At 34.0% G+C, this 27527-nt stretch overlaps 1 protein-coding gene across 1 annotated transcript; it reads right to left on the bottom strand.

Moving 5' to 3' along the window:
* Positions 1–555: 555 nt before the first annotated feature.
* LOC124369907 lies at positions 556–27260 on the bottom strand. The gene is made up of 4 exons (XM_046828077.1): positions 27103–27260; positions 24714–24971; positions 18672–18872; positions 556–4464 (listed from the first exon to the last, which is right to left on the bottom strand). Exons 2-4 carry the CDS (start codon positions 24855–24857, stop codon positions 4342–4344), a joined length of 468 nt encoding a protein of 155 aa, XP_046684033.1. The 5' UTR covers positions 24858–24971; positions 27103–27260; the 3' UTR covers positions 556–4341.
* Between the last annotated feature and the right edge of the window lie 267 nt (positions 27261–27527).

The raw sequence follows: 27527 nt of genomic DNA, 5'->3' as shown, positions 1-27527 counted from the left end.
GAGCACTAGTTTCAAGATTATCCTTAGCCAGTATCTCCACATAGTGTTAGTGACAACATTTGCTTTTGCTTAAGCACTGCTGGATAAGTATATATTCTCACTGCAATAACAATGCATATCATACCCCTACAATCTCTTTGGCCTTTTTGATACAACAGGAGTTCATTCCTTGAACATTCTCAAAAGCAGTTCTCCACCGTGTAGACTGACTCTTTCAGAACAACCTGTGTGCACTGTGGTAGTGTATTTAAACTCCATGCCTTCGCTGGCCTTGCACTTTTGTATCTCTCAACAGAAACCCTCTCAATTTAATCTTGCTCTAATATAAATTATTTCACTAATTTTGTAAGTAACTAAAAACCACAGGTTTATATCAAAATATCTGAAAATGTTATTGAGTAACAGCACTTCCTGTAAATAGTACAGTAATAGTGGAAATGTGACGAAATCAAAATTCAGTACAGAGGCGGGTTTCACTGTACAACAATGCACTATTTATATTAATTTTTTACAATGTGGATAAAATGGGAATACATCACAAAAATAACAGAAAAATGTATGTATATGTGTATTTTTGTTCCAATAAAAAAAAAACTTAAGTGTTCACAATACAAGAACTATAAACGTAAATCATTGGCAAATACTACCAGTAACAAACTTGAAAGAATATAAAATCAATAATAAAATATCACATACAGATCTCACTATGGACACAATTAGTGCAGTTTCCCTAATAAATAACAGTGATCCACTAACTTGTACATTTAACATCACATACACATAGGTACATTGATTTAATTTAGGCCTATATATAGTAGGACACCGAGACTTTGAAACAAACACTACACAGGTATGTGTAATTTGCGCTAATATCGACTACACATAACTCAGAGATCATGCTTACAGTTGAGATTGATATATTCAGCCTTAGATATCAGTCTGACTACTCAGTTAGAATAGAGTCTCAGAATTGAAGTGGAATCAATGCAACAGAGATTAACAACTAAGTTGTATAAGATTTAATCAAAACATAAACAACTAATAACAATAACTAGAGATAAAACTGCAGTAAAACGAACTAAAAGTGTTAACAACAGTCTTTCTATCACTTAATTAAGGCATAAAGATTAATCAAAAAGTCCACTTACTGTTAATTTGTCATCAGATGTAAATAAAGAAATGAAATTTGGAGGATAGAATTTATTGTTGTTAGGTGTATGAGACCCACTCTTTATGTATTCAAATTTTTTAGAGGTTTTAATGAGTTCATTTAACTTCCATCTTAACAGCTATAGATACGTAAAATAGTGCCGAAGCCATTACCGCGGCTGAGTGGGAGAATTGCGGCACAGCCAGCGTGGAGGGTTCAAGGTTCGATCGTGGATGCCGACTTCCTTTTCCAATAACTGCTTGTACTTAGAATAAAAACCGGCTTCATTGTCTAAATTTTAATTAAAAATTAACTGGTTACATTTTATTGTTGTAACATCTGCCATTTTCCGACAACCAGGCGTTTTCGTTGTTTAACCGTGAACTGCATTCCTCAAGAAATTGTCTTTTTTACTTTTTTTGTGACTATTATCCATCTTACACTAACAAATCATAAAAAGCGTCACGCAACCAAACATATACTGCGCTAATAAACTGTGGTTAGACAAGAGCTAATATTTTGATGTGCTCTTGACACAGTACTATAGTTGTAAATCAGGCGGAGACATTTGTAAAGCAGTGCTTCAGTCATTGTAGTACTGAAAATAGCCACCAGAGAGCAGTCAATGCTCCGTAGGAAGGAAGAAATAAACAATAACCAGCTGTGTCTAAGTTTTAACATAAGAGTAGCAGTGAGGGAACGACGCGTTGGAACGTGTATAAAGAGAGTAGCACTGGTGGGGCTTGGCTTGCCACATTACTCAGCAGTTAAGGGGTTAAAGATGTTAGAACTACATTAAGTTTTTATCCTCGCCAAAAACCTTGTATTTATACCTTTATAAATAATACATTACAAAGGGAACGTTGCTATTTCAACATTTTCAATTGAGGGACAACCCTCCAATATTTGGGGTGACCTCCCAAAACTTTGAATAAGCCAAAAATTTGGTTCTTGTCATAAAGGAACATTCTTTGCATTCAATTTTTCAATGTGTAGCCGTTCAAACATTTTTAAATGAGAAACTATTTTTGATAGACATATAACATACCATGTAAAACCATTATAATAACCAAAAACTGATTCTAATTCTTCTTTTTCTAATAAACACCTGCTTCTATCAAAAAGCCGACCAAGACTCCTCCCCCCCAACCGCAACCCTATGTGCCCTTGAGCTACTCTTCACATATTAAGATATGTTGACAAACTGCTCTTTTCATCTATGTATGACATTTTTTTTAACTTTTATATAAGATTTCAAACAACCCTTTATAAAATGACGTTTTCATTTTCCATTTGGATTAAAGTGTCATTAGAATTTTTTACAATTGTTAAGAGAAGTTCTTTTCCTAAGCCATTATAAATTAAAGTTCCATTAGAATTGTTATAAGAAGTTCTTAGCGTCAGCCATTAAAAAATTAAAATGCCTTTAGAATTGTTATTAAGTTCTTGAACTCATTAAAAAAGTCACATTCAACTTTTAAGGCAAACCAAAAGAGTTTGTCCTAGAAATAGTACACAACATGATAATACTGACTATTTGGATACTTGTGCCAAACAATCCTTTTTTGTTGTACAACGTTTTGCCCTATGCTGTACAACTGATATTTGCAAGGGTTTATACATCTTAATATTCTCCTCGCTCAAATTCAGTCAGGTCGAAAATAAAAATAAATACCAGCACATAAAGTTGAGACCACTTAAGAAAAATTGGGTTCTGTGAGCACAGATGACAACTGTAACAACATTGCACAGCTACGCTTTAACACAGTGATTTACTGATAGTGAAACACAGAGTGATGTATTTATTCTAATTTTCAACCTGCCTACATTTAATCTATAAGAAGAAAATAAGAATATTTTCCAACATTTTGTACTAACATCAATGCTTAAAATGTTCTAAGTCCAAAACCACGTTAAACTAAAAAAAGATTGTTTGTGCACAAGGATAAAATAATCCTTAAAAATAACAATTTCAAATTTTAAAAAATAATCTTATTAAATTAATTTTATACTAAGCAATTAATTATTTAAATTGATAAATTAACAGTTTTGGACTTTTCCTAAATAATTTCACCTAATATTTACTTATAAAAAAAACTATCAAGAGTTGCAATTTTTTTAATACAGGAAAAACAAGAACTAAAATACTAATGATAGATATACAAATAAATAATGGTTAAATAGAATAGTGATGCTATATTATATAGATTTTACAACATATGACACACATAATGTTTATATGTTATGGTACCTTTAGAGTTCTCTCACTTGTACTTCTAATTCTAAACCATTTGGTGCATTTTAAAGTATCATAAATAGAGTGTACGAGTGCTTGGGTGCATTATAACACCTAATTAATCTATCTATCATTGAATTGATGATTATAGCCTATGTTAGAATAATGAAAAGGAACATACAAGTTTGTTCGCTGACAACAAATCATAACCTATCTAAACAAACCTATCTTTGTCTTTTCTTTACTTACGTTGTACTTGTTTCACATCACTGTAATCTACCTTGTTCTACAATTTTTAAAGGCATATATACCTTTATACTTTTCATGTGCGTACACGACTGTCCAAATCTTATTTCTATTATGAAAGTTGAAGCTTTACCTCTATATGAAAATCATCTAGTTAAATATTAAATGCAGCATTCGAGTTCTCACCAGAGTTCCTCAAGGACTATAAAATTGACGATGTCATTTTGAAACACAATTATTCAATCAACAAAAGTTATTTATTTACCGTCTCTACTAAACACTACACACTTTCATGTTTAAAAGTCATCGAGTATAAAAAGTTACTACCGTAAAAATTTGTAGAAATAACTAATCACAAAAAAATTAAAAGTCCATTTGAAATAAGCGTATAAAAATTATATTCTAAACAATAACTACAAAATAAAAAGGAATTGGTAGTGGTAAATATCACAGTCAAATACAAAAGCACCGAACCAACAATAATAAAGTACAACACAGTTTGATATAAAACAGAAAAATAATACCGTAACTGAAAATCTATGTAATAGTAATGCAATAAAACATAAAAAGTTAACATAATAAAATTGTGACAAAATTGAACCGGAAGGGAAATTTCATCCTTTGTGCAATCATAGCTATCTTACATCACCCTAAATGTTATATATAAAAAATATACCACTCGGTAAAAAACCTTGGAACATTTATAGACTTAGAGGATATTACATGCTGAGCCATGCATCACTTCTGACAAGAACATAGGTGTACCGGCCCCCAGGCCTCCATCTGTCTTCTCCTGCTCATCCCGGTCATACTCGCAGTCCAGGTAGTGACTCTGCCAACATAGAGTATCATATATATTACATGCTGAATGAAATATCATATCTGACAAGACAGGGTATCATACATGAGGCATGTTCAGAAAGTAAGTACCTGTTCCTCTCTGTTTGTTTTGAATTGCCTGCCTTAGTTTTCTTAAGGTTTCACAATACCTTGCCACATCAATGGTTTCACCTCTTGGGAGAAAATCAATCAGCAAAACACCTTTCCGATCCCAAAAGACAGTGCACATGATTTTTTTTGCAGACATTGTCGTCTTGAATTTTTGTTTCTTCGGGGATTGAGTGAAACGTCTGTTCTCATGGATTTTTCGTGAATTGCCCTTACCAGGTCATCGGTGATGACAGAAGGCCGACCGCTCCGATTCTCATCATGTACATTTGTTCACCCGCCATTGACCATTCTAACCCACTTTCTCACCATTCCTTCACTCATCACATCTTCCCCGTAAACATCTCAAAGTTGACGATAAATTTCCGCCGGTTTCACATTCCTTGCGTTCAAAAATCTTATTACAGAACACAATCCTATTATCTCACAATCGGCGGGATTACTAATTGTCGTAAACATTTCAAACGTTCAGAGAAAACTGAAAACACAACGTAGAACAACTAAAATGGCATGAAGTTGATAGCAAGTGGAACAACAACAACAAGGAAGACTAGTGCGCATGATTGGAACACTGATTGCAGCGCTACGGCGGCAGTAGAATGAAACGGTACTTACTTTCTGAATACGCCTCGTACATTACAAAACATCTGTTACTTTATTGACAGCCCTAATATAAAACCAAAATACGTCACAATGATATCAATCACAAAATCTGTACAACTACTGATGGTAGAACAGGCTCTTCTCACCTCATCTTATTAAAGAGTATTTGTTTTACCAATATGCTGTCCACTATCAGGTTTTACTCTCCAACTTCAAGCCGTTCATTTGGGTTTATTTTAAATTCAGACATTCAATAAATAAGTAAATACTATTTAAGAGAACAAAACAACAACAATCAATGAACTATGAAGTGATAACAAGAAGCGTAAAATGACAACTACAAAAAACAAGGTATTAAATATTTCACCTTTATCAAGAGGCAGCCAACTGCTAAAAAGGAAATAGAAGAAGATGAATCTGAGGATTGTGCCAGAGAGAAAAATTCTTCATAAAAGAATCGTGATTGCTTAATTTCTGAACAGTGAATATGACTAAAATGAAAAGGTTTTGGGTTATGTAAAGGCTAAGAATAAGAACATGAAGAGAGTATCCTCTGCAGGAGTAAGGACGATAAATGATGGAGGATGTACCTTAGTGGGCAGAAGGATTAGAAAACATAAAAAATTAAATAAGGAACTCTTCTGGTGAGCTAAACTAATAGGTAAATAGAATATGTATGAAAGTCCCAACTTGTATATATGAAAGAGATTAGAAAAAATTAAAGGTGGACATGGAGACATTTCTATAAAGATGTAATGGATCTACAGGAAGCTGCTAGAGTCCAGAAACTTTCCAAACTGATCATTCCGACTTCTTTGGGTCACTGGCAAAGGCAGATGGTAACCTGACCCAAGGTGTGTAAAGACCCAAGAGATATTGCTGGACACTCACTTCTCAAGAAGGGTTGCACTTAGAGATTATGATATTTATTTTCTGTTACGTGTGATATTCTGTCTGGAGGCTTCCAGGTCTAGACAGCATTCAAGAAAGATCTTTTCCCCCAGAAAATGTTAAATGAGCAGTTACATCTTTTAAGCTTTTTAAATTACTGGGAGTGGATGGGATTTTTCTGGCCCTACTACAAGAAGGGTTAGATATTTTCATGGATAAACTAGTAACCTTATTTAGGAGTAGGTTTTTGCCACATTTATAAGAACTTGAAATCAACACTAATTAGTTTTTTTACTGAAGACAGTTAGATATTTGTCTCAACCTAAGACATAAAGTGCAATCAGTCCAGCATCCATCATGGTGAAAATCATGGAAAAATGTAATAAGCACATTAGAGATGAAACCTTGATAGTACCACTAAGCTCATTTCAACGTGTGTTTGTCAAAAGGAAATCCACAACCACTGCTCTCCACAGTCTCAACGTAGAGTAATATTTAAAAGAGGAAATTATGCTTATGGATATTGGAGAGGCCTTTGATAGGGTAGCATATGTGTCCATGCAGACAGCGATAACTGTTCGTCCAGATAATATCATCTGGATAGTAGCCCTCTTAACCCTAAAAGTGCTGACATTGCTGAAAGGAGAAAAAAACAGCATACTAAGGAGGACTATCGCACAAAAGGTTTCCTGGAGTATTACATTAATGGCTGCTTCAAAGGGCATCATTGCTTTTAAATCAAGAGTTAACTGATCTGGTGAATAGGAACAAAGTGGTCCATGATTGTACAAGTTCATCGAGACATTTCTAGAAATAAAATACAAGATGCTTTGGTCAAGAAAGGCTCTGAATGAAATTTGGCAGGGTCAAAGCCGGACTGTAAAATTTGATTCTTATACAATAGAGCTTTAGTAAACGCCTGGGAAATGAGTCAGATCCAAAACATGGAGAAAGGTGTCAGGTTTCAGAAAATCAAAAATGTTTATCTATTCCTTATTCTTAACACTCCTAGATCTAAGGAGAATATACAACTTGTATTTGGTTGCTAACAGGATATGGCCTGTTAGGAAAATGTAATGAAGATGGGTTTAAGCCAGACTGATGAATACAGACTGTGTTGAGAAATAGAAGAATTCATGAATCCAAAGGTGATCAGAGAACAGAAATCCATAAATCTCAGAGGTTTTTACAGAAGCCTTGGATTTGAGGAATAAACAGAAGTAAGAAATAATGATATTTTTAGGTCCTTACGACAGCTCTCTAAGCCAGCTCTCAGAAAAAAATCTTACTGTATGTTGTTTTATTAACCATTAAAGCTTTCTGTGGTATTTTTAGGTGTAAATCCTTTGGGGCTGTCTCACAGTGGGTTCACAGTGAACATGAGAGAAAAGGTGGAGACTGCATCTGGGTCTGAGGATGAGTATGCTGATGTACAGTCACCTTCCCCCAGGGTGGTGTCTGATCTTCTCTCCTTAGGAAGATAGGTGTTTTCTCGTGTTGTGGGTCTGAGTATGGGACAGATCACCTGTAGAAGCATCTTCACGATGTTGGCATTTTCCGGGACTATCTGTTCCGCATGTTGTGTAACAGGCAGGAAGAAACTGTTGAACACCTGCTCTTTGATTGTCCTACAATAGCAAGGGAGTGCTCACGGTTTTTGGTAGTCTGGACAAGGGTGGTGAATATCCCCAGGATGACCTGATCGATTGTTTTCGGCGGTTTGTAAAACTGCTGAAACTGTGAACTGGCTGGCGTCATGGTATATTTCCGGGGTGCTCAAAAGGCCTTTAAGGCTTAAGTGCATTGCAATAAACCACCCCTTAGAAGAAAAACTATTAAAGCGTTGGATACGGATATGTCCGTACCATCAAAATTGCATTAAACACGGCATATGGGAATATCCTTATAGTCTTATTTTGGTTTATTGTGTACATTATAATTTAAGAGAATGCTGTGAATGTGTGGGAATGTGTAAATGTATAGATTTATGACCCTCAGGAAGTAAATTGGATTGAGTGTTGCTTGAAAAATCAATAATAGTGCTATTAATTTTATCGACGTTTCATCGTGCACGGTCTATATGTGAAACTGGCAAAGCTTAGGTAACAAAAATTTGCTTGTTTGTTATTTTTTCTTCCAAGAAATAGAAAATAAATTTAACTTTGACAAAGATTTTTTTAAATCTCTGAATGCACACTAACTGAACTGAGACCAAAAAGAAGCACACATAGATTACTGCTTCCAACTTCTTCAACCCCGATTCGACCTTGCAGTCAAATTAAAATGAAAAGTATCCAACACATCCTACATCCCCTTGAAGTAATGTCTCATCACGCTCTTAACTATACTAAAATGTTAGCAATCCCATGTATCTTCCACTGACAAATAGTTTTATGCATCTTGAAACTGATAAAATGTTGACCTTTATTACCTGCAATGTTCTCGGCACAAACAGTTACAAAGCATTAATTCTTAATAGATTATACTGATAATAACAGATGGGAAATAGACAAAATAATTTCTTAACAATATCATTAAGCCATGTTACAGAATCGAAACAATACGTGAAATGTCAAAAAGTTAAATGCTGTTAGGTGACAGGTGAAATCAAGATTTGTCATTCCATGAGGAGAATTCATCCAACATATAGAATGCGTGGATCTTGCAGCCGAAACCAAAAGTTCCTTTTATTGCTCCTGGGCTTTCTTTCAAGTGTTCGGGCATCTTGTTGAACATGTTCATTCCGGCATGAGATAATTTTTTTCGTAAATAGGACTATTCTATGGACTGGTAGAGTGTAATCCACTGCTTGTCTGGCGTAGTGGCTGTTTTGGTCTAGGTTTCTTTGTTTTGGAGAATACTTGGTTATGCAGTATAGAATTGTTTCCAGGATGTAAATGAATGTTATAGTCAATATTTTCCAGTTTTTGAATATGTGACTGCAGCTCTCTATCGAGGTCCTATTCAAGCCATTAGTCTTATATCTTTTTTCTGAATTATCAAACCTCTGAGGGGATTACCATCTGAAAATCATTCCAAACCGTAACTATAAAACATACGTAGCTTTAAAATACAGCATGGTATGCTAATCTTGTGGCTTCATGTACACTAGTTACCTTGGTTCTTTTTATTACACATAGTACTGAGTTAAGCTTTAGAAAGAGGCTAATCTATATGGTTTTTCCAGCACATGTTCTTATCAAGAATTATGTTGAGATGTTTAATTTTATTAGCTACTTGGATGTTGGGCAGTTCAGTTACAAGTGCCTTTTTACTGCCTTGTTTTGGTTTTAGTGCCTTCAGTCACTTGTTTTGTTTATTTTTGTTGAGAACAAGGTCTTTTTTCATCGTATATTCTTGGGCCATGTTGAAAGCTATGCATGTGTTAATTTTCAGTTGTTTAGTATTTCTATTTACTGCCAGCAGAACAGTGTCGTCTGCGTACATGATCATTTTACAATATTCCCTCAAGTGGTATTGAAAGTAATAAAAAAAATAAATACAATTGGTGCAAGAACCGAGCCTTGAGGAACTCCTATTTTTGCTGAGAATATAGGATTGTAATTATTGTGTGAGTCCTCTGATTGTATATTTTAGTTCCCCTACTTGTCTTCATATTTTGAGATAGCGGGCAAACCAATTGAGTTTCTCGAATACCAACGTTCTGAAGTTTAGTCAATATGTGTTCAAGTTCAAGACAATCAAGGGCCTTAGTGAGGTCAAGATACAAGCTGGTGATGGTCTTGCCAATTTTTATGTAGTTGTGGTAGATTTTCCAGAGTTAAATCCAAATTGCTTTTTAGTAATTGCTTCTCTCTTAGATACTATAAGAGTCTACTAAGAATAACTTTATCAATAAGTTTTAAAATTGATGGGAGAAGGGAAATTGGCGTATAGTTAGCAATGTATCTAGAGTGACCTTGTATAAATTTGGGATGTATTATGGCTACTTTAAATTTAGATGGTAAAGTGTCTTTTTCAATGGATAAATTTGTAATTTTTATAAGAGGTGTTATGCGTTCATCTGCACAAAATTTAAGGATCTTTGTTGACACCTCATCTATTCCATAAGAAGACGAGCTCTTCAGAGATCTTATTTTATATTTTATCCATCCCATTAGCTGCAGTTAGATTCAAGGTTGTTAGACTCTCTTAGAATAGCTTGAAAATGTTCAATAGTTAGTCTTGAGTCATTGTATATGTTATTTACATTGAGTGTTTCTTTGGCAATATTTGCAAAATATCCGTTAAAACAATTTGATATTCTCCCAGTGTCTGTCAGCAGTTCTGTCATGACAAATTTCTATATTAGTAGTTTCACGCTCCGACTTCCTTTGCCTATCGTTGTTTATGGTACTCTAGATGGCTTTTGATTTACTATCTGCTTCTTGTATGTATATAGCGATAGTTTCTTGTCTTGACTGTTTAAGTTTTTCATCATAAGTTTTCTTAAAATTGGTAGCAGTCTGTTTGTCGTCTGCATTTCCACTTAAGAAATGCTTGTTTTGTGCTTTTTGGAATTGTTCTTTGAGGTTTGACATTTCTCTGGTATAGTAAGTAATCATTTTCCCCTTCTTTTGCCTAGCTCGAGATAGCCTATCACCTAGCTAGAGTAAGATTTCTTTGTTACTTGTACATTTTTCATCTGGTCTCCTTTGGCAAGTCAAGTGTACAATATTGCCATGTATGGTCTGATAGTCTACTATTGGTCACTTCTACACCTATCTTGTCCTGATCTATATCTGAGCATATAATCTCTATTGAGGTTATAGAGGTTTCAGTGATTCTGGTAGGAGGAAGGTTTAATCATGATGTCTCATCAAGGTCCACTACATGTTTATGTCTCCCATAACAAGTTTTTTGGTAGTTTATCCAGAACTCCAGATAAGAATTAGAGTGTAGAGTCAAGATTTGATCCTGGTTGTTAGTACACTCCCACTAAATATAAACATTTTTCTTTGTAATTCTTATCTTTATAGCTGATACTTCACAAGTCATCTCAATACTGTATCCTTCTAACCCTAAGCTTTCAGTTTTATAGGAAACTTGGTTATGTTTATATATAACGACTCCTCCTTTGATGTGATTATTTCTACCGTAAGTACTGAATAGTCAGCTAGTCTAGATTGATCTATGATACCTTTCTTGAGACCGTTTTCTGCAAGTACTATAAAATCAGGATTTGTATTGTGAAGTAGGTGCTCTAATCGCTCAATTTTGTTTACCATTCTGCCCCTATTTTGGTGGAAGAAAAGTAATTGTTCAGATTTTGCTTTCAGTTTTATTAGGGGTGATGGTTTATTGAGTTGACACGGTCTAAAAACGAGTCAGACTGATATAGTTCTGCCTCTGCTGTAATATGGTTGGTAATCTGGTATTGTAGGGGGGGGGGGCACTTTTATTGTAGGCGAAGAAGCAGAGGCCTCTTTATGAATCATGTACACTGTGGTTGCCTTATTCAGGAATTGTTAATTTAGATTTCTGTAGAAGTCTTGGTTTTTCAAGAAAAATTCCTCATATGTATCTTAGACTGGACGAATTATTGCGGTCATCTGTAATTCCTTCTCAAATGTAAGTAATATTTGATTAGACAGTTTTTGAGACACTTTATTGACCACAGCATATTTAGCAACCTGTAAGGAGATGCAAAAGTAATTGGTTTTACTCCTAATTGATAGTGAGTTAGTTTTCTTCAGTTTTTGTGTACAGGTTTGGCTAGTTGCTGGGGTTGAAGTTCTGTTATTCTTTTTCATGTTTGCTGTCACAGATGAATTCAGGTTTTCTCTACAGGTTTGGCTGATTCATGGGGTTGATGGTCTGTCAGTATTAGCCATGCTTGCTGTGAAAGTGGTATTCAGGTTTTCTCTACAGGTTTGGCTGATTCATGGGGTTGATGGTCTGTCAGTATTAGCCATGCTTGCTGTGAAAGTGGTATTCAAGTTTTCTTTATAGCTTTGACTGTTTCCTGGGGTAAGGTTTCTTTTTGTCTCTCCTGTCAGGGGTTAGGGGCTAGGGAGGATCTGAATGGTCCAGTATTTTACAATTATTGATTTGTATGTCTCCAACTTTGTCATCACTGAACGAAAACTCTTGTGAAAATGAGTCAGAAGGACAGTTCGGAGACAGAGTTACAGATTGCAGTAGTTGTCTTCATAATTTCCTCAGCTTGGTCATGACGTCTCTTCACTTGAGCTAGTTCTGCAAAGATGAAACTTTTAGAGCTTATGACAGGTTTAGCCTCATTGTTACTAGTTTTTGTTTCCATATCATTGAGTGTTTTAGATCTTATATCCTGGCCAGTCCTACTTTTTTAACTTTTTGAGGTTTTAAATTAATTTAGAAGTTTCCATATGGAAGTTTCTATTATTATCTTACTCTTCAAATAGTTTAGTGAAATCCATCCAGATTTGTTTTTCTTTGGCTAACTGGTTTTCAGTACAATTTAGAATTTCTAGTAGTTTTTTATATTTGTCCAGTATATTTTCCCTATCATGTTCTACCTCTACAATCCGTGATTGGCAGTTTATTTCAGGGTTTTTTGTCTCTTCAATGACTTGTTAGTTTTGAGTTTTTAAGTGCCACATCAAGCAAGCCCTGCTCTAGTTTTTGGTTTTCAGTGAGTAGAGCGTTACCAGCTTCAGCAGCTAACGAGAGAAAAGTTTCCAAATCTGTTTCATCTAAGTTTTGAATGTTAAGTAGCTTTTCTTTTATTTCTTCTACGGGGCAGTAGTTCAGATAGTCACTGACTGTATCTGAAGTATTATTTGTAGTTAATTTTGTTAAATACTTCTGCTTGGATTGGTTGCATTCTCAGTTTTATATTTTTAATTTAGTGAGCTTTGAGAATTTTGTATCTGACCAGTCAAAGCATCTAAACTGATGCCCCTGCAAACACCAGTACACTAAATGCCTTTATGCTCAACTCCTATTTAGACATCCTAACAGTGGTCTGACAGTTTTACTTTCTAATATATTATTTTAATTTATAATGACAGATATAATGTGAGCCTGATATGTGAGCATTGCCATAAATAAGTGTGACTAACAAAGAGAAATATTGCAGTTGTCAAAATACATAAGTATTTTTGATTAAGTGGCAGTCAGCAACTGTGTCAATAGTATGAGTACAGTAGCTGGCTGACAATAGTATGAATACAGCAGCTGGCTGACAGTGGTCTAGTTACAGGTGGCCATTCAGCTGTGTGCTAACACTGTACGATGTGGAATATCACTGTTGGATTGTGACTTTGCAGTGATGTCACTGTTATTTAATTGTCATAGACGGTAAACCATTGATTTTATTTCGTATTATTCTTAAATTTTGCTTTTCTTCTTGAAAGGCTTGTAAATTTTAGAGTGAATAATACAGTTGTGTGAGGTTTTTTGTTTGAATCTTGAAAGTCTTTAACTTGGTTTGATATTGACAATTACTTGCTTGTTAATGCTCAATATTAAATTCAATTTCTTGATAAAGTTTTGAAGTCTCCATGCACTTACGTATGATCCAAGGTGAGTGAGTAATGAAAAATAATGTATCAGCGAGGTCACCAAAGCCACAAACATGATTGAAGGATAGGGCTAAACACGGGCTAGAACTACAATCCTCTGCCTACGGGTAGTACGAAGTATCATCAAGTAATAACTGATCTGCAACCCATTGCATATGTAGAAACCTTAAAGGGAATTTATTTTTCATACATTCACCCAATAAAATATTTTGGAATCTCACTTTACGGTGCTACTGCTGTATATAAACTAAATTATATTCTAAAAGTGCAGAAAAAAATTAATTAGATCATTTCTAATCTTCATAGTAGAACATCAATTAAAGAATACTTTGAAACAGAAAATATTATGACGGTTCATGAGATGTATGTTTTTGAAACTATTTTGTCAATCAAAAGCAAACTTCAGGAACTGGAATCTGTAGGAGACAATCACAAATATTTTCAAGAAATCGCAGTAATGTAGCAATAAGCCCCACACCTTACAAATTTTTAAAAAGAAACCTAAGTATGTTGGTTTACCAAACTTATGTTAAAAAGAAACCAGACGCTGCAATAAAAGGAAGGTGAACTGGAGCCAAATTGTACATTCAAACTGAATCACCCCTTCCTACCATAGGTACGCTTTGTGTAGAAAACTCGGTTGCTCCACTGTGCTTAGAGATCGTGTAAGAAACATTGTAGTGCACTCAATTTGTGCACCTGGTGGCTGTCATTTCACCTATTTATAGGTGTCTCTGATGTCAAATCGATGTAAATGTTCATTTTGAGCTTCTTCGTCGCCGACTTTCATTGGATCTCTTCAGATGAACATGACTCCAGATTCCAGGAATCAAGTCTGAGACGTCAGATACCAGACGCTGCAATGAAATGAAGATGGACCGGAGCAAAATCAACGTTCAAAAAGTATACCTTTCTCGGGTGTCCCACCCATTGCATTCTCCATTTGCCCAGAATCACCACAGCTATACCACTCCTCATTTATTAGTCCAGCATTGTCACAATAAATGCAAGTTTTGTCTTTTACAGTGATATCAATTAACTCATCATCACAAATATCGTTCATTGAAAAATATGAATCTGAAAAATCTGAATCACAAATGTTTTTTTAAGGACATCCTTTCTGATTTCTTCACTACATTTGTATTAGGCCCAACTTTTTCTATCTCTTACCATGTTGAAATAATTTTCTTTTTAACGGATCTTTGATTGTTTCTTCTAGTTCCATTTATATATAAAACACTCATCACAGGGGTCATTATTTTTCTTTCCTTTTCCTCTTTTTCTTCTTTCTTGAAATCAACCATCTTTTTAATTGTGGTATTAGTAAACATATCTTAGTGCTGTTTTCTATTTTTTTTTTAATCTTGCTGGTTTATTTTTATATGTGAACCTTGGCACAGGTGCTATGTGCATAAATGAAAGAGACGATGATTCCTGCTGTTCTAAGCTAAGTTCTGTTCTAAGGGTCTGGCCTCAGCTTCATTTGAAGTAGTCACTGCCTGTGCTATTGTGGTTGGCCATTGTCCAGGGTTACTGGAGGAACAAGATGGAGTCCAGTTTCACTTGTAGGCAATTCCAATTGTTCGGCAGACACATTTCGAAATATCGGTCAACATTAATGCACATTGTAGCCATTAGTTCCCTGAATTCCTCTGCAGGAGCGAAATCCTCTACAGAGGATTTAAAAAGACAAATGCCAGCACTTATAAAACCTGATACACCTTTCACCATTACTGCCTGTTCAAAAACATTGCAATGTCTAATGCAGTGATTTTTGTATGTGCATTTTGTGTCATAAAAACTATATTCCCTAGACAAAGCTCCTCTCAAAGTCCAAAAATGTCAGGTCGAGAGGTTGCAAACCTAAGGTAAGAAGTGTGAGGTGGGATTTAGATGAATTTTATGAAGTTTATTTTGTAGAAATCATAGATCAATTGATATACAACTTGTATGGTTGTCACACATCAAGAGAATTTGGTCGTCTTTAGTTGGCTAAATGCTTCTGCAAAAATGATGCAGCCATGAAATGAACAGTTTCTCGTTACTCCAATCATTGTAAGAACATTCAAAGACAGCACCAATAGGTCCGTCATGCTTTAAATGTGCCGGTGCATTGAATGTGTAAACAACTGTTATTGTTCAGTCCCTTTCAACAAATATGACAGCACTGACTCACTGACTGGCCTCTCTTTGCATATACGAGACGTGTTCAGAAAGTACCGTTTTTAATGAAAACAAGTAAAACAATTTTTTTCAACACAATTTTATTTCTACATGACAGCCCAAACCTTAAAAACCCTTTTCTTAAGATTTCACAATACCTTGTTGCATTCATGGTTTCACCTCTAGGGAGAAAATTAATCAGCAAAATACCATTCCGATCAAAAAAGACAGTGCACATGATTTTTTGTGCAGACATTGTCGTCTTGAATTTTTGTTCCTTCAGTGATTGCGTATTTCACCACTTCATTGACTGCTGTTTGGATTCCGGTGTGACATGACGGACCCAAGTTTCATCACCTGTCACAATTTTGTTTAAAAAATCCTCACCATCATCACTGCACCGTGTGAGAAAAGTCAAAGCACTTCGAATCTCTTGATTTTGTGCACGTCAGTGAGCATTTTCAGAACCCATCGGGAACACAGTTTGCGATAACCTAAGCGGTCCGTAACAATTTCGTACAAAAGAGTGCGTGAAATTTGTTGGAAATTGTCAGATAGCATTGTCATAGTGAACGTCTATTCTCTTGGATTTTTCTGTCAACTGCCCTTATAAAATCACGACGACGAAGAAAGAACCGACGACAAAGAAAATGCCACTCCAATTCTTATCATCCACATTTGTTCGGCAACTATTGAACATTCTAACCCACTTTCTCACCATTCCTTCACTCATCACGTTTTCCCCGTAAACATCTCGAAGTTGACGATAAATTTCACATTCCTTGCGTTTTCAAAAATCTTATTAGAGAACGAATCTCACAATCGGCGGGATCACTAATTGTCTTAAACATTTTAAACGTTCAGAGAAAACTGAAAACACAATGTAGAACAAAACGTGTACTTGTTCACTGGCGTTGGTGTAAGTCGATAGCCAGTGAACAAGATTAGTGCAAACACTAATGTTCTAGATGCTATTGATTTCAAACTTTAAAACCTGTGAGCTAATATTCGAAAATGGCTAGTTAATTGGTGTTCAATATCTAAAGAAAAGTAGGGTTCCTTCCTAATCTTCACTGCACCATAGAGTTGCCTTCAATTTATAACTTATGTTTGAAAGTTGACTTAGGAATTCTGCATTACCTACTGACTTGTCTGAATTTCAATCCCTCTTTCACAGCTTGGAGAGCAGCTATAGTTGGATATCAGTCAAACTTTACTTCTTGACATTCGTAATGTAATTCCTCACTATCTATCTTTATAGATGTATTCAGGTCTTCAAACACAAGAACGTGTGGGATTACCCTGGGGTAAAACAATATGGCTAATATATAAGTTAAATTGTAAGTTGTACAATGATAAATCTGTAAAGTGAAAGAAGAGAATGCACTTTACTCCCCAGTACAGTACCGGATGTTTTTCTAATTCAAATCTTGTTTAAGAAATCATGCTTCATGATGCGCCAGAAAAGAATATCGAAACTCACAGAATCAAGCTTTCTGACTTAACTCTACAAGTGGTAGGTGACGGATATACAGTGTTGTAGGCCGTTTTTCAAGTGGCAGTGCTGGATATCCAGTACGATTATGTTGCGTCATATTATATTACTTTTGAAGGAGTAAATATTATCTGATTGTAATAAAAGTCATATGCTTGCAAATAGAAAGAATCAAAATTCTCATTAATCCTGTGTTTTGTTACGTTTTATGCTATTTTAGATACATATATAAAATGTTTCTTTTATGTGTTTCCTTATCCATTAAAAATAAGTGCGATTGTACTTTTTCGTAAATATACATATAAAGGGCAAATATATATTTTTGAAGTCATATAAGCTATATATTCCTGAAATCATCACTAAATGTTTTGATAAAATGTATCTTAAATGTATGTGTGTATGTTTTGCATTAGAATGGTTTCTTTATGTGCTTGAAATCAAGTATGAAACGGAATCCGAGGATTAATTTTATTTATTGAATATTTTTCATTGTTTTGGTATGTCAAAAACTTATGATAAAAAATGTTTCTGTACAAAATATTTGTGTGTGTTCTTTTACAAAGAAAATTATATATATATAATATGTTAAGTTTGGAGCACTGGTAGAAGTTGTAATATGCTTTAAAAAATACATGAACAGTTGGCCTAAAACACCCTGCCAACACAGAAAATTTATATTGCCCCCTCTAGGGTTAAAGAAATATACATGTGACGAAACCTCCTGTTACTCCAGGCAAAATTTAAAGACTATGCACAAGATTGTAGGAATATCCAGTGCTCTGTAGTTGTTTAAAATCATTAACTATATAAGCAGAATTACCCTGTGTGCAGCAATATCCCACTCTCTCCTTAGTGAACGAAGCGATACTAGGGATGCAACATTCTCACCTACGCCTAGACCTGGATCTATTAGAGACTAAAAAAATCTGTTTGTGCTTATAAGAATATTCTCTAGTTCGCACTTAAAACTGTGTTTTCAACGTTGGCACCATATATGCTTTGTAACCAACTAAATTAATGTACAACTTCAAAATGTATGCCAATAAATTATTTATGGACCAACAAACATCACTTTATTGATCAAATATGATGTCACAATTGTCTTTAGAAAAGGAAAAATAAAACAAAAAGGCTGTTGAAAGTTCATTACTGACGATGGATCATTTGAAGGGATAGCAGAATTACATTGGCAAATACCCATAAGCCTGTTGTCTCACTAAAAGCTTGGCATCCTTCTTCTATATCTGGCTTTGACATATTACTTACTTTGCTACGAGTAAGTCCTGACATCAAATAACTATCTCACTTTATGTCACGCAGATAGTGATATCAATGCTCTTTAGTCTCCTCTATCGTAATAAGTTACTCACTGATTGAGTAGTCTACAATCGTAGTCTACTCAGTTGCACAATGAGGATGTAGACTGTGTACCTGACAATCGAGGCAGCGGCAATGATCGCTCATCTTGCAAGTGATGCCCCACTGAGCTGCTACAGCCTTGTACAGTTCCTTACTGGACTTGTGGATGATCTGCTGCCTCTGTACCGGAACCGGGTCTGACTTCTCCTCCTCGGGGAGTTTCTCCTGGGAGTTGTCCACACTGGAGTCTACCGGGGAGTCCGACACATTCGACTGCCACAACAACTCCACATTAGACGCTGCCACATTGCTTGAATTTCATATTATATTGTACAATCTCTCTTTTTAAGATGAAAAAATGTAGTTATTAAAATTGTAAGCCTTTATTTCTATAGTACTAAGAAAAGTATATGCTTATAAACAAAGCGTTTTGTAAGGGTTTAAAAAAATACGATTCAGAAAAATATATTTAAATTGTTTATGACATATATGACAAATGTTCACAAAAGACTGATATTTATTTTCTTGTGAACCTATAACATTACTTTTTGAAACTAATTAGTAAATCGATTTATTACCAAATGGATTTCATTCTTATAATGTCAGGAAAAAAACCAATTAAAGTAAGAAAACCTTAATAACAAAGACAATTTTAATGACGTTAGGTCTAACAATATTAAAATTGTTATGAAAGTATTTTTTTGCTATAGTACTACTAAGTTTAATATCAAATAATATACAAACAAATGAAATATCATAAATTGATTTAATTCAGTTATACAGCTAACAGAAATAAAGATTTATTTGTTTACTCTGTCTATACGAAAACAAAAGAGAAAGTTCCGTGGAAGCAACATTTCACTGAAACCAAAGTTGTTTAAATATAATTTAATATAATTATTTTTTTAAATAAAATTATTTACTACATGAGATACTTTGAATTTCGATTGATCAAAGAAGTATCAATTGATGAAAGAAGTAACAAAGCTAGTCCTATTAATCAGCAGTCTTCTCCTCTTCTGCAGTTCTACCAATAGTTTTAAACAGACAACAGTTCTTTTTTGATGATTACATTGATGGCAATAAACTACCAGCTGGACCTAAAAGAGTTAAACAACTCTGGTAGATGCTGTAAACTTGGATATTTTCATTTGTAAACATAAAAGTCTACTTCCTACTCTTATAAATCGTCCATTATTATTTGGGTGATGTGTTCCCTTCACAAGCACTTTGTACTGTGCAGTATTATATCTTATTTACTAATATTCTCCTTAGGAAGTTCTTGACATGATAAACAAATTCTTATACAGAATTGAGATTGTGTAAGTTTTATTTTTGTGATTGAATGGTGAGCTTTATGAAAAGGTTTAAAAAAATTAAGATAAAGCATATTTAATCAATTTTACAGTAAAGACAGCATTACCACCAAAACTATTTTATTTTAAAATTTGAATTCTGGGAAGTAAAATCGTGACTTGACATTCTAGATTCAAAAGGTTTAGATCCTAGAAAGTACCTATACTGGGTGTTCCAACATTCCCCAACCATAAGTTTTGAACAATTGACAGTTTTCAAATCTCCTTTGGGGATATGTAATGAGATTATATTAAAAACCTCTAACCTTTCATCTGTATGGTTAACTAAAAGATTTTTTAACAATAACCCCATTATGAGATACCTTCTTTTAAAGGTTTTGATAAAAGAATTATGATGGAACATTAGAGATCTTTATGTTGACTCTTTCCAACATAGCGTCCAGTTCAAGTCAGGATTTTACCTCAGTTTAAACAATACCCATTTTACCAGAGTGGTTAGATATTCATTTTATTGTTTTCGTTGGTTTTGTCTTATTAAGATCTTTTATTTTAAATATCATTAAATGGGTTCTCCCAATTTAAACTTGCTGCCCCCTACCCCCATTTGGGAGAGAGGGTGATAAATTGATAACAAATATCCTCAGATGATATTCAAATTCTATTATCTGATATTGGCAATATTCAACTAATGAAAAGTTAAGGTCAGAGGAGGCGAGGGGCTTTTGAGACACTCAGTATAAAGATAAGCTACAGGACAGAGAATGACCCAATTTTCTTAGGTCAGAAGAGCGGGTTCATCTCGCTGAGGTAAGATAGCTCTAGGTTCAGCCAGTAGCTTAAGCTTAAGAGTTCACCAGTAATCCTTGTGCAATGCTGCTTGAGTTTGACATCAATTTCTATCATACAGATAATACTGCATATCATCTCAGTGTACAAAGTATAATTTGTCTAGGATCATAACTGCCTCCATCGTTAAACACTTTCTCCTACCACATTAAAAATTGTTTTCATCTGTTTTGCTATTAAAACGTTTCCTGAAAAACGGGGTTAATGTTTATTAGCATCAGTCTAACCATTTGTTTGATCAACACAATGCCAGGTAGACTTCTTGTTCTACTTGTCATAATATTCATCAAACCCAGATACTTCAATAGATAATTTGGATATCTAGAGATTATTTTATAACAGAGATATCTTTATTTCCACAGGCATGTAAATTAGTGCCTAAAGTATTAAACTAAAAAAAAAAAAGACACTGGAAATATGCATTAGAACAATTAATTGGATAAATCATTCAGACCATCTGATAATAAACTGTTTCTCATCATTAGGTAATGGTATGAACCTAAACCTACATACTATATTAGTTAGGTAACAGGATTTAAAAACAGTAACACAGGTGTTCTCGTGTTAAAGTTTTGTGTTGTACTATATGATGACAAATGTTAAAAAAGTCTTGCTACCTTCAGAACCCTCCACCATCAAACATAAACTGAACCCTTTGACCTCATAATGGTATTTTAAGAATTGTCCAGTAAGGTCGGTATTGGTCACGCTATTTCTGGGTCACTCTGTTGTTGCAGTTACCAAAATGTCCTCTCATGTTGGGTGGCCAGCAATGCTGACCATTTCGGTTTCTTTTTTGCATTTCCCCAGGAACTACATAGAATATAATTTAAATTATTAACTGGCCAGCTGTGCCGGACATGTGATCTCAGGGGAAAAGCGAATTACTAAATATATTTGAGCTGACATGGAAACTGTGAACGGCCCTCCAATCTGAGAAGACAATTCAAACATATCAACTCCGAACTGGCAAAGGAATTATGGTGACCAGCAAAGGGTTAACAAAGAACTCGATCAGTTAGACCAGAATTTATAGAGGCCATAACTGAAGGGTGAAATACATTTTTAGGGTTATTTTAAGAGTGACATAGCTATAGATATTTTTACAAGGGTACAACATATTATACACTTGATACTTCAAAATTACATTTACCATGCATTTTTTCTTTTTGATTCCGCACCATATGTAAAAAACTATTTACTACTGTTTTCAACGTGCTAGTAACTTCAAGCAGTTCAACGTGATGGTATACGCAATGGGATTCAGTTCTTACACCTGCAGTCACAAAATAGACTGGATTGTGTGCAAGTGAAAACAAGGGATGGAGTAGTTAGGATGTGATAGATACTGATTGTCATAAGTTAGATGACCTTCAGGCGACCTACGATGTGATCAGCTCACCGTTTTATGTGTTATGTGGACCCACATTAAAGTAAATAAAGGATGTACGAGTACTTCAGCACAATGATTTGACACTTTAGCACTTTAAAAACTTAATCTACAAAGACAAAGCTTAATAGTTTTACCAAATCTATAAATTTAAAATAATTATGTATTTTTTATTACACCTGTAACACTTTTTAGAACTTGTATCTTATAAATAAACTGCTAAGAAAGCAACAAATTACTTATACAATTTACAAATATCAAGACAAATATTTTATGTTGCATCATCGTTACGTTAGTCACAGTGGCCTGGTGCCTTTTATCTCATACTGTGACTAGTTGAAAATGAGTGACTAACACATTCTTATTCATTGGCCACATTTTATGGATATATTTAAGTAAATTACAAATTAATTACAAACACTCAAAACAATCATGGACTCATTTATTGTTATATCCATGACATTATGTAAAGCTATCTCAGAAATAGAACTAAGTGTAAACTAATAATAACCAAATTTTACACAGGCTCACCTAATATTCATTTTACTGAAAAATATATGTGGCACTAAAGCAAACCAAGAAATGATTTTCATCAACAAAGTGCCTATCACCCTCTATCGTTATGGGTAGGCATTAATGAAATATTTAGTAAAAAATAAGTTTATTGACAACATTATGAACAGAACATGTTACAACTTTTCTGTTTTTATTCAACTTAATTTTTTTTTAATCATACAGTTTTTTGTTAAATAATTTTACACTGTTGCCATAGCAAGCTCTGATTAGATTAAATTTTCATAACTTCTTAATCATATTGTTACTTAACCCTAAAACTGGCAAAGCTGTAATTTTTAATACATTTTACCCCCTTGTGAGCTGGGAGAGTCGTATTCTGTGACACAATAAAGATTATCTACTACTAATTATGTCATAATTCCAATAATTATTGTTCCACTTGAATTCAAATGTATATAATTTTAATCTGAATATTCCGCACTTTCTAGTATATTCACTTATACACATATATTCTTTTACTGGCCGCTGAAATCTGACGACTACATTCACATGATGTAAACTCGTCAGCTGTTACTGTTTGAGACAGCTGTTTGGTCATTTTGTTTGTTTTACAATTCTATTATTCTGTTATGTTACAGAATGGATTATGAACTGCCATGTAGTGAAATTCGTTAATTACTATGTAATAGTAAAGCTTCAGCACATCTAGGGGTATAACAAAGTGGGATAGAAAAGAGCTCATACTGAAGACGAGACACTACTTTCATGAAACCCGTCTTGTACATACTCTTGTTTTTTGTGATTTTAATTTTGTTTGTAATCAAAAATGTACAGGGTGAGAGATTCCATGTAGTCTCCTAGATGCGCGAGAGAGGAACCGTAGTTGGAAAGGAGGGGGCAAAAGTCCACATGAGCAGTAGGCTACTGTGCATCATCCGATTCAATCAGGATTGAGGATAATTTTAGTTTCACTGTACAATAGTGAGCTCTCGCGTAAAATTAGTGAGGTTTTTTAGTAAAACGAATGAAGTCAAAATGTGCATTGAAACCTATGGTTTTGAAACCTAGGAACACGCAAATTACACATACTAAATTGTATAAACCAAAATTAACCAAGTATTAACCAAAATTTAAATAGGTCAGTAGTACAAAATAAAAGTAAATTATTTAAGAATCCTTTAAAGTGTACCAAATCTTTTGGACTAGTCTTATTTAGTTGTTGCTGTTTGATAAGACCCACCCCAACCAATAATTAGTACAATCAATTCTAGGTCAAGAAATGAATTGATTTTGTTAATAGAGTCACAAAATTCAAAAGGTTTCCATGGGTTCATCAATTGTTACTAGAAACACAAATTCCAGTGGGCCACAATATTCACTAATTTCCAAATACATTTCAATAGTTATAAACTTACCTGCTATCCAAGGTCGTAGCCAGTAGGGGGTCCAAGAGGTCCGGACCTCCTCCAAATTTAAATTTTGTCAATTACTTTTTAGTAGATGATTATTATTATTTTAATAATTCCGTATTACTAGCATGTAGTGTTGAAAGATCGTTCTCAATGAAGAAACAGGCCAAGAACTTTTTAAGGAACAAAATGGGGCCTTACTCTATGTCCACTACGGGAAAATATCAGTTCTCTGAACCCCCTACCCAAAATTATTTCCTGGCTACGTTCTTTCTGCTATCATCTCAATACAATTATATTCTCACCTTGTTGGAGGGTATCAAGATAATGATGTGTTTATACACAGATGCTAAAATTCATCCCAATTAAAATATATAGACCTTTTCAGGACGAGTCTTTTTATGGTTACTAACCAAACAGCAAACACAGTTTGTTATAAGGTTGACACACTCTGAAGAAGTTAACTTTAGTAAAGATATAACATTCATACATAATCAGTTGTAGATTGAAACCACAAACAGTGTACACTGTAATAAAGGACTGTAAAGGTCCAAATAAAATTTTAGTAAATTACATATTTATGAAAGCAAATTTATAGAAAAACAAAAGCATATGTTTAGAAACCATAGATACTAACCTCTGCTAGAACATGTTCATAGGATGGAGGCGGGGAAGAAGGAACGCCAGAATGCTCAATTAATTGCGTTGTCCCGGATTGCATATTATAGGTAGAGTTAGAATCCATGTTGTCCTCGTTACCCATCAGTTGGAGATGTATCATGAATGTCACAAGTAGACTCGTATTTTTAGGTCCTTCCTTCAGTTGAGATCGATCAATAATCTTTCGTCTGCAATGTTTGCGCTCTTAATAATCAGTCCTTATCTTCTTGGAGATCTAAAAAAAAAACACTCATTTCATCAAGTTTTCCAGATCATCTCACAAAAAGTTTCTTGTAGAAAACTCATACTCCATGTCTAATTTACACCTCTGGTGATCCTAACATTTCCGGATACTTTGGTATCACGGATTACTGTGATAAAATCTGCGGAGAACAATATACCCAAACTTAGAATCTGAGCCTACTTGCTTTAGATTATATAAGTTCACAGTTAAAGCATTTTTATTTCTTGTACATTGCCCAAAATAATTTTCCTTATAAAAAAGGCTGACCATCTAATATCTCAGAACCTTTTGTTAAAAAAATGTCATGATTAGTTCTGATCTTGTGATAAAGATTAATTATTTGCGGGGAAATGTAATAAGATTCATAATATATTAAATGTACAGAACATAGTAATCTTTATGTATTAGTCAACTAGAAACAACTTTCAATCAAATCTAATATAGCCTACAAACAGTAGTCAACTCACAAAAATATACATTTTTTCTATAGGTTTGATTGTAAATAATTTGTTATTGGAAAATAAGATGTTTGTCAAAAGTATTACTTATAATGGAAAATATACCTCAAAGACAAACCTGTTACCAATATTTAAGAAACTTGAAATAATGGCCCTTCCTTGTTTGTACATATTTACACACAACATTTATAAACGATAGAATGAAATGTTGACTATTAGGCCAATTACAATTTGTTTAGAAAAGTCTTTTCACTGGATTTTCAAATATTAAAACTTACTTAAAACAACTTTGAGTACACATGATGATTCATTACAACAGATTTAGTGCAATTAAAGCACAATATTCTTTCATGAATATGGACACGTTCTGTTACCTAAGAGTCTTCCAGTATTTGAATAAAGAATCTGGCCCAAAAACAATATTTTGATTTTCAATGGAAATATTCCATTAGTTTAAAGTATTATTTTAAGTTATATAACGCCAAATCCAAAGCAACACCAAAGCTACATGCCATAGGAAAGCTTGAATAACATAGGGCTAGTTGCCTTCAAATCACTGACAATAAGGCCTATATAGGAATCTTTTGCAATGGTTAATATTCCTTGGTCTTCCTATTCCTTATTTGAAGGTGTCCACATGATTCGAGCTTTGATTTAACCACAGTGTCAGAATATTTAAAATTACAAGTCAACAGATCACGCAGTTGCTTCCGAAATGGGAACAGAGAGGGTAGCGTATACCGAGCATTGTACATTTAATGAATTCCATACACACAGATTTCCCTGATTCAGAGTGCCCATGTGATCTGAAATTTGTAATAGCAACAATATATTTTTAGTTACCATTATCATATTTGTATGTTGGCTAACTTTTCCTATACTTGAACAACAAAAACTGGCTAGCATTACATTTAAAAACTAACCCTGTACTGTTTCCGCCAAAAAACTAACCTCTTAAAAATCTCTTTGAAAAAGACATTCTGTAATTGATGTGGTAGTTAAATTTCTGTGTTTACCCACACAGCTTGATATATATTTTATTCTTAATAAGATATATATTACTCTGCGCATCATTTCTGCTTCAATACTATCAAGTACGCTGCAAATGTAAACTCACATATGGAACTTTAAGTTTAAGATAATTTCTACTGGTCATAAATAGGACATATTACCCGGTGTTTGATTGCACCTATGTCTAAAAATAAGTTACTGTAAAGGGATGAGACATTCTATAGCCATTAGGCTACATACCTAATTGAAATAAAAGCCTTTCTACGATGCTCTAGAAAATGATACCAATTTATTGATATCCAATTAAAACTATTACAATTAGGCTTAGTTTAAGTTTACAAAGGACCTGCTGTGATTTAAAGAATGTAGTTGACCTTTTTAAGGGTCAATTCATTATGAAAATAAATACATTATGGCCATCAAAAGTTGTTGGCTAGTGTAAAATTTTATACTAAGGGGATAATTGAAAAGGTGTAGCTTTGTGAGTTTATTTTAATGTAAAAAAATAATGAGAGCTTTTTGATACAAAAAATCTGTGTGTATATAGTTCTAAATTGGATGGTAATAAAAATATGTTTTTCATTTGGGCGTAGCTATCTTGTCTCCATATTGGATTGTAAATTTATACACAAGTAATTTAGGCCTAGACTTACTTGATTGTAGCGATACATATTATCTGAAATATTTCCTTAATTGAAACAGATATGTTGTTTAGTTTCTGATAATAAATCTCCACTAAAATGACAACGAAACATTTAAATAGAAACAAAATTCCTCGGTTGTCTGCTGTTGTTTTGTTTTTTTTTTTAAGTTTTTGAGTGTTGGCGAATATTGGAATTGACAGAGCGAAGTATCAGCTGATTTTATAAATACTTTTACCAGTGCTGACATAAGAATTCTCTCGCGGAATGAAATATTATTTCAACACCTAAAGATTATAATAAGACTTTTAAATAAACCATTCATTGAAAATGTATGAGATATTTGTTTACAATATAATTTAAATTTAAACTTAATGAATAAAAATATTGAATGGTCATATGGAAATCGAAAAGGTAATTCAAAATTCTGTATTCTT

The sequence above is a fragment of the Homalodisca vitripennis genome, chromosome X (genome assembly GCF_021130785.1).
Source record: "Homalodisca vitripennis isolate AUS2020 chromosome X, UT_GWSS_2.1, whole genome shotgun sequence".
Lineage (NCBI taxonomy): Eukaryota > Metazoa > Arthropoda > Insecta > Hemiptera > Cicadellidae > Homalodisca > Homalodisca vitripennis.
The sequence above is the reverse complement of the archived record's forward strand: the minus strand, read 5'-3'. Positions and strand labels throughout refer to the sequence as shown.

Coding starts and splice junctions, on each gene's coding strand:
- LOC124369907 (XM_046828077.1), bottom strand. CDS start 24,857: ATGATACATCTCCAACTGATGGGTAACGAGGACAACATGGATTCTAAC. Junction 18,873..24,713: donor ATGAACATGTTCTAGCAGAG/GTTAGTATCTAT, acceptor TTGTTGTGGCAG/TCGAATGTGTCGGACTCCCC. Junction 4,465..18,671: donor GCCGCTGCCTCGATTGTCAG/GTACACAGTCTA, acceptor CTATGTTGGCAG/AGTCACTACCTGGACTGCGA.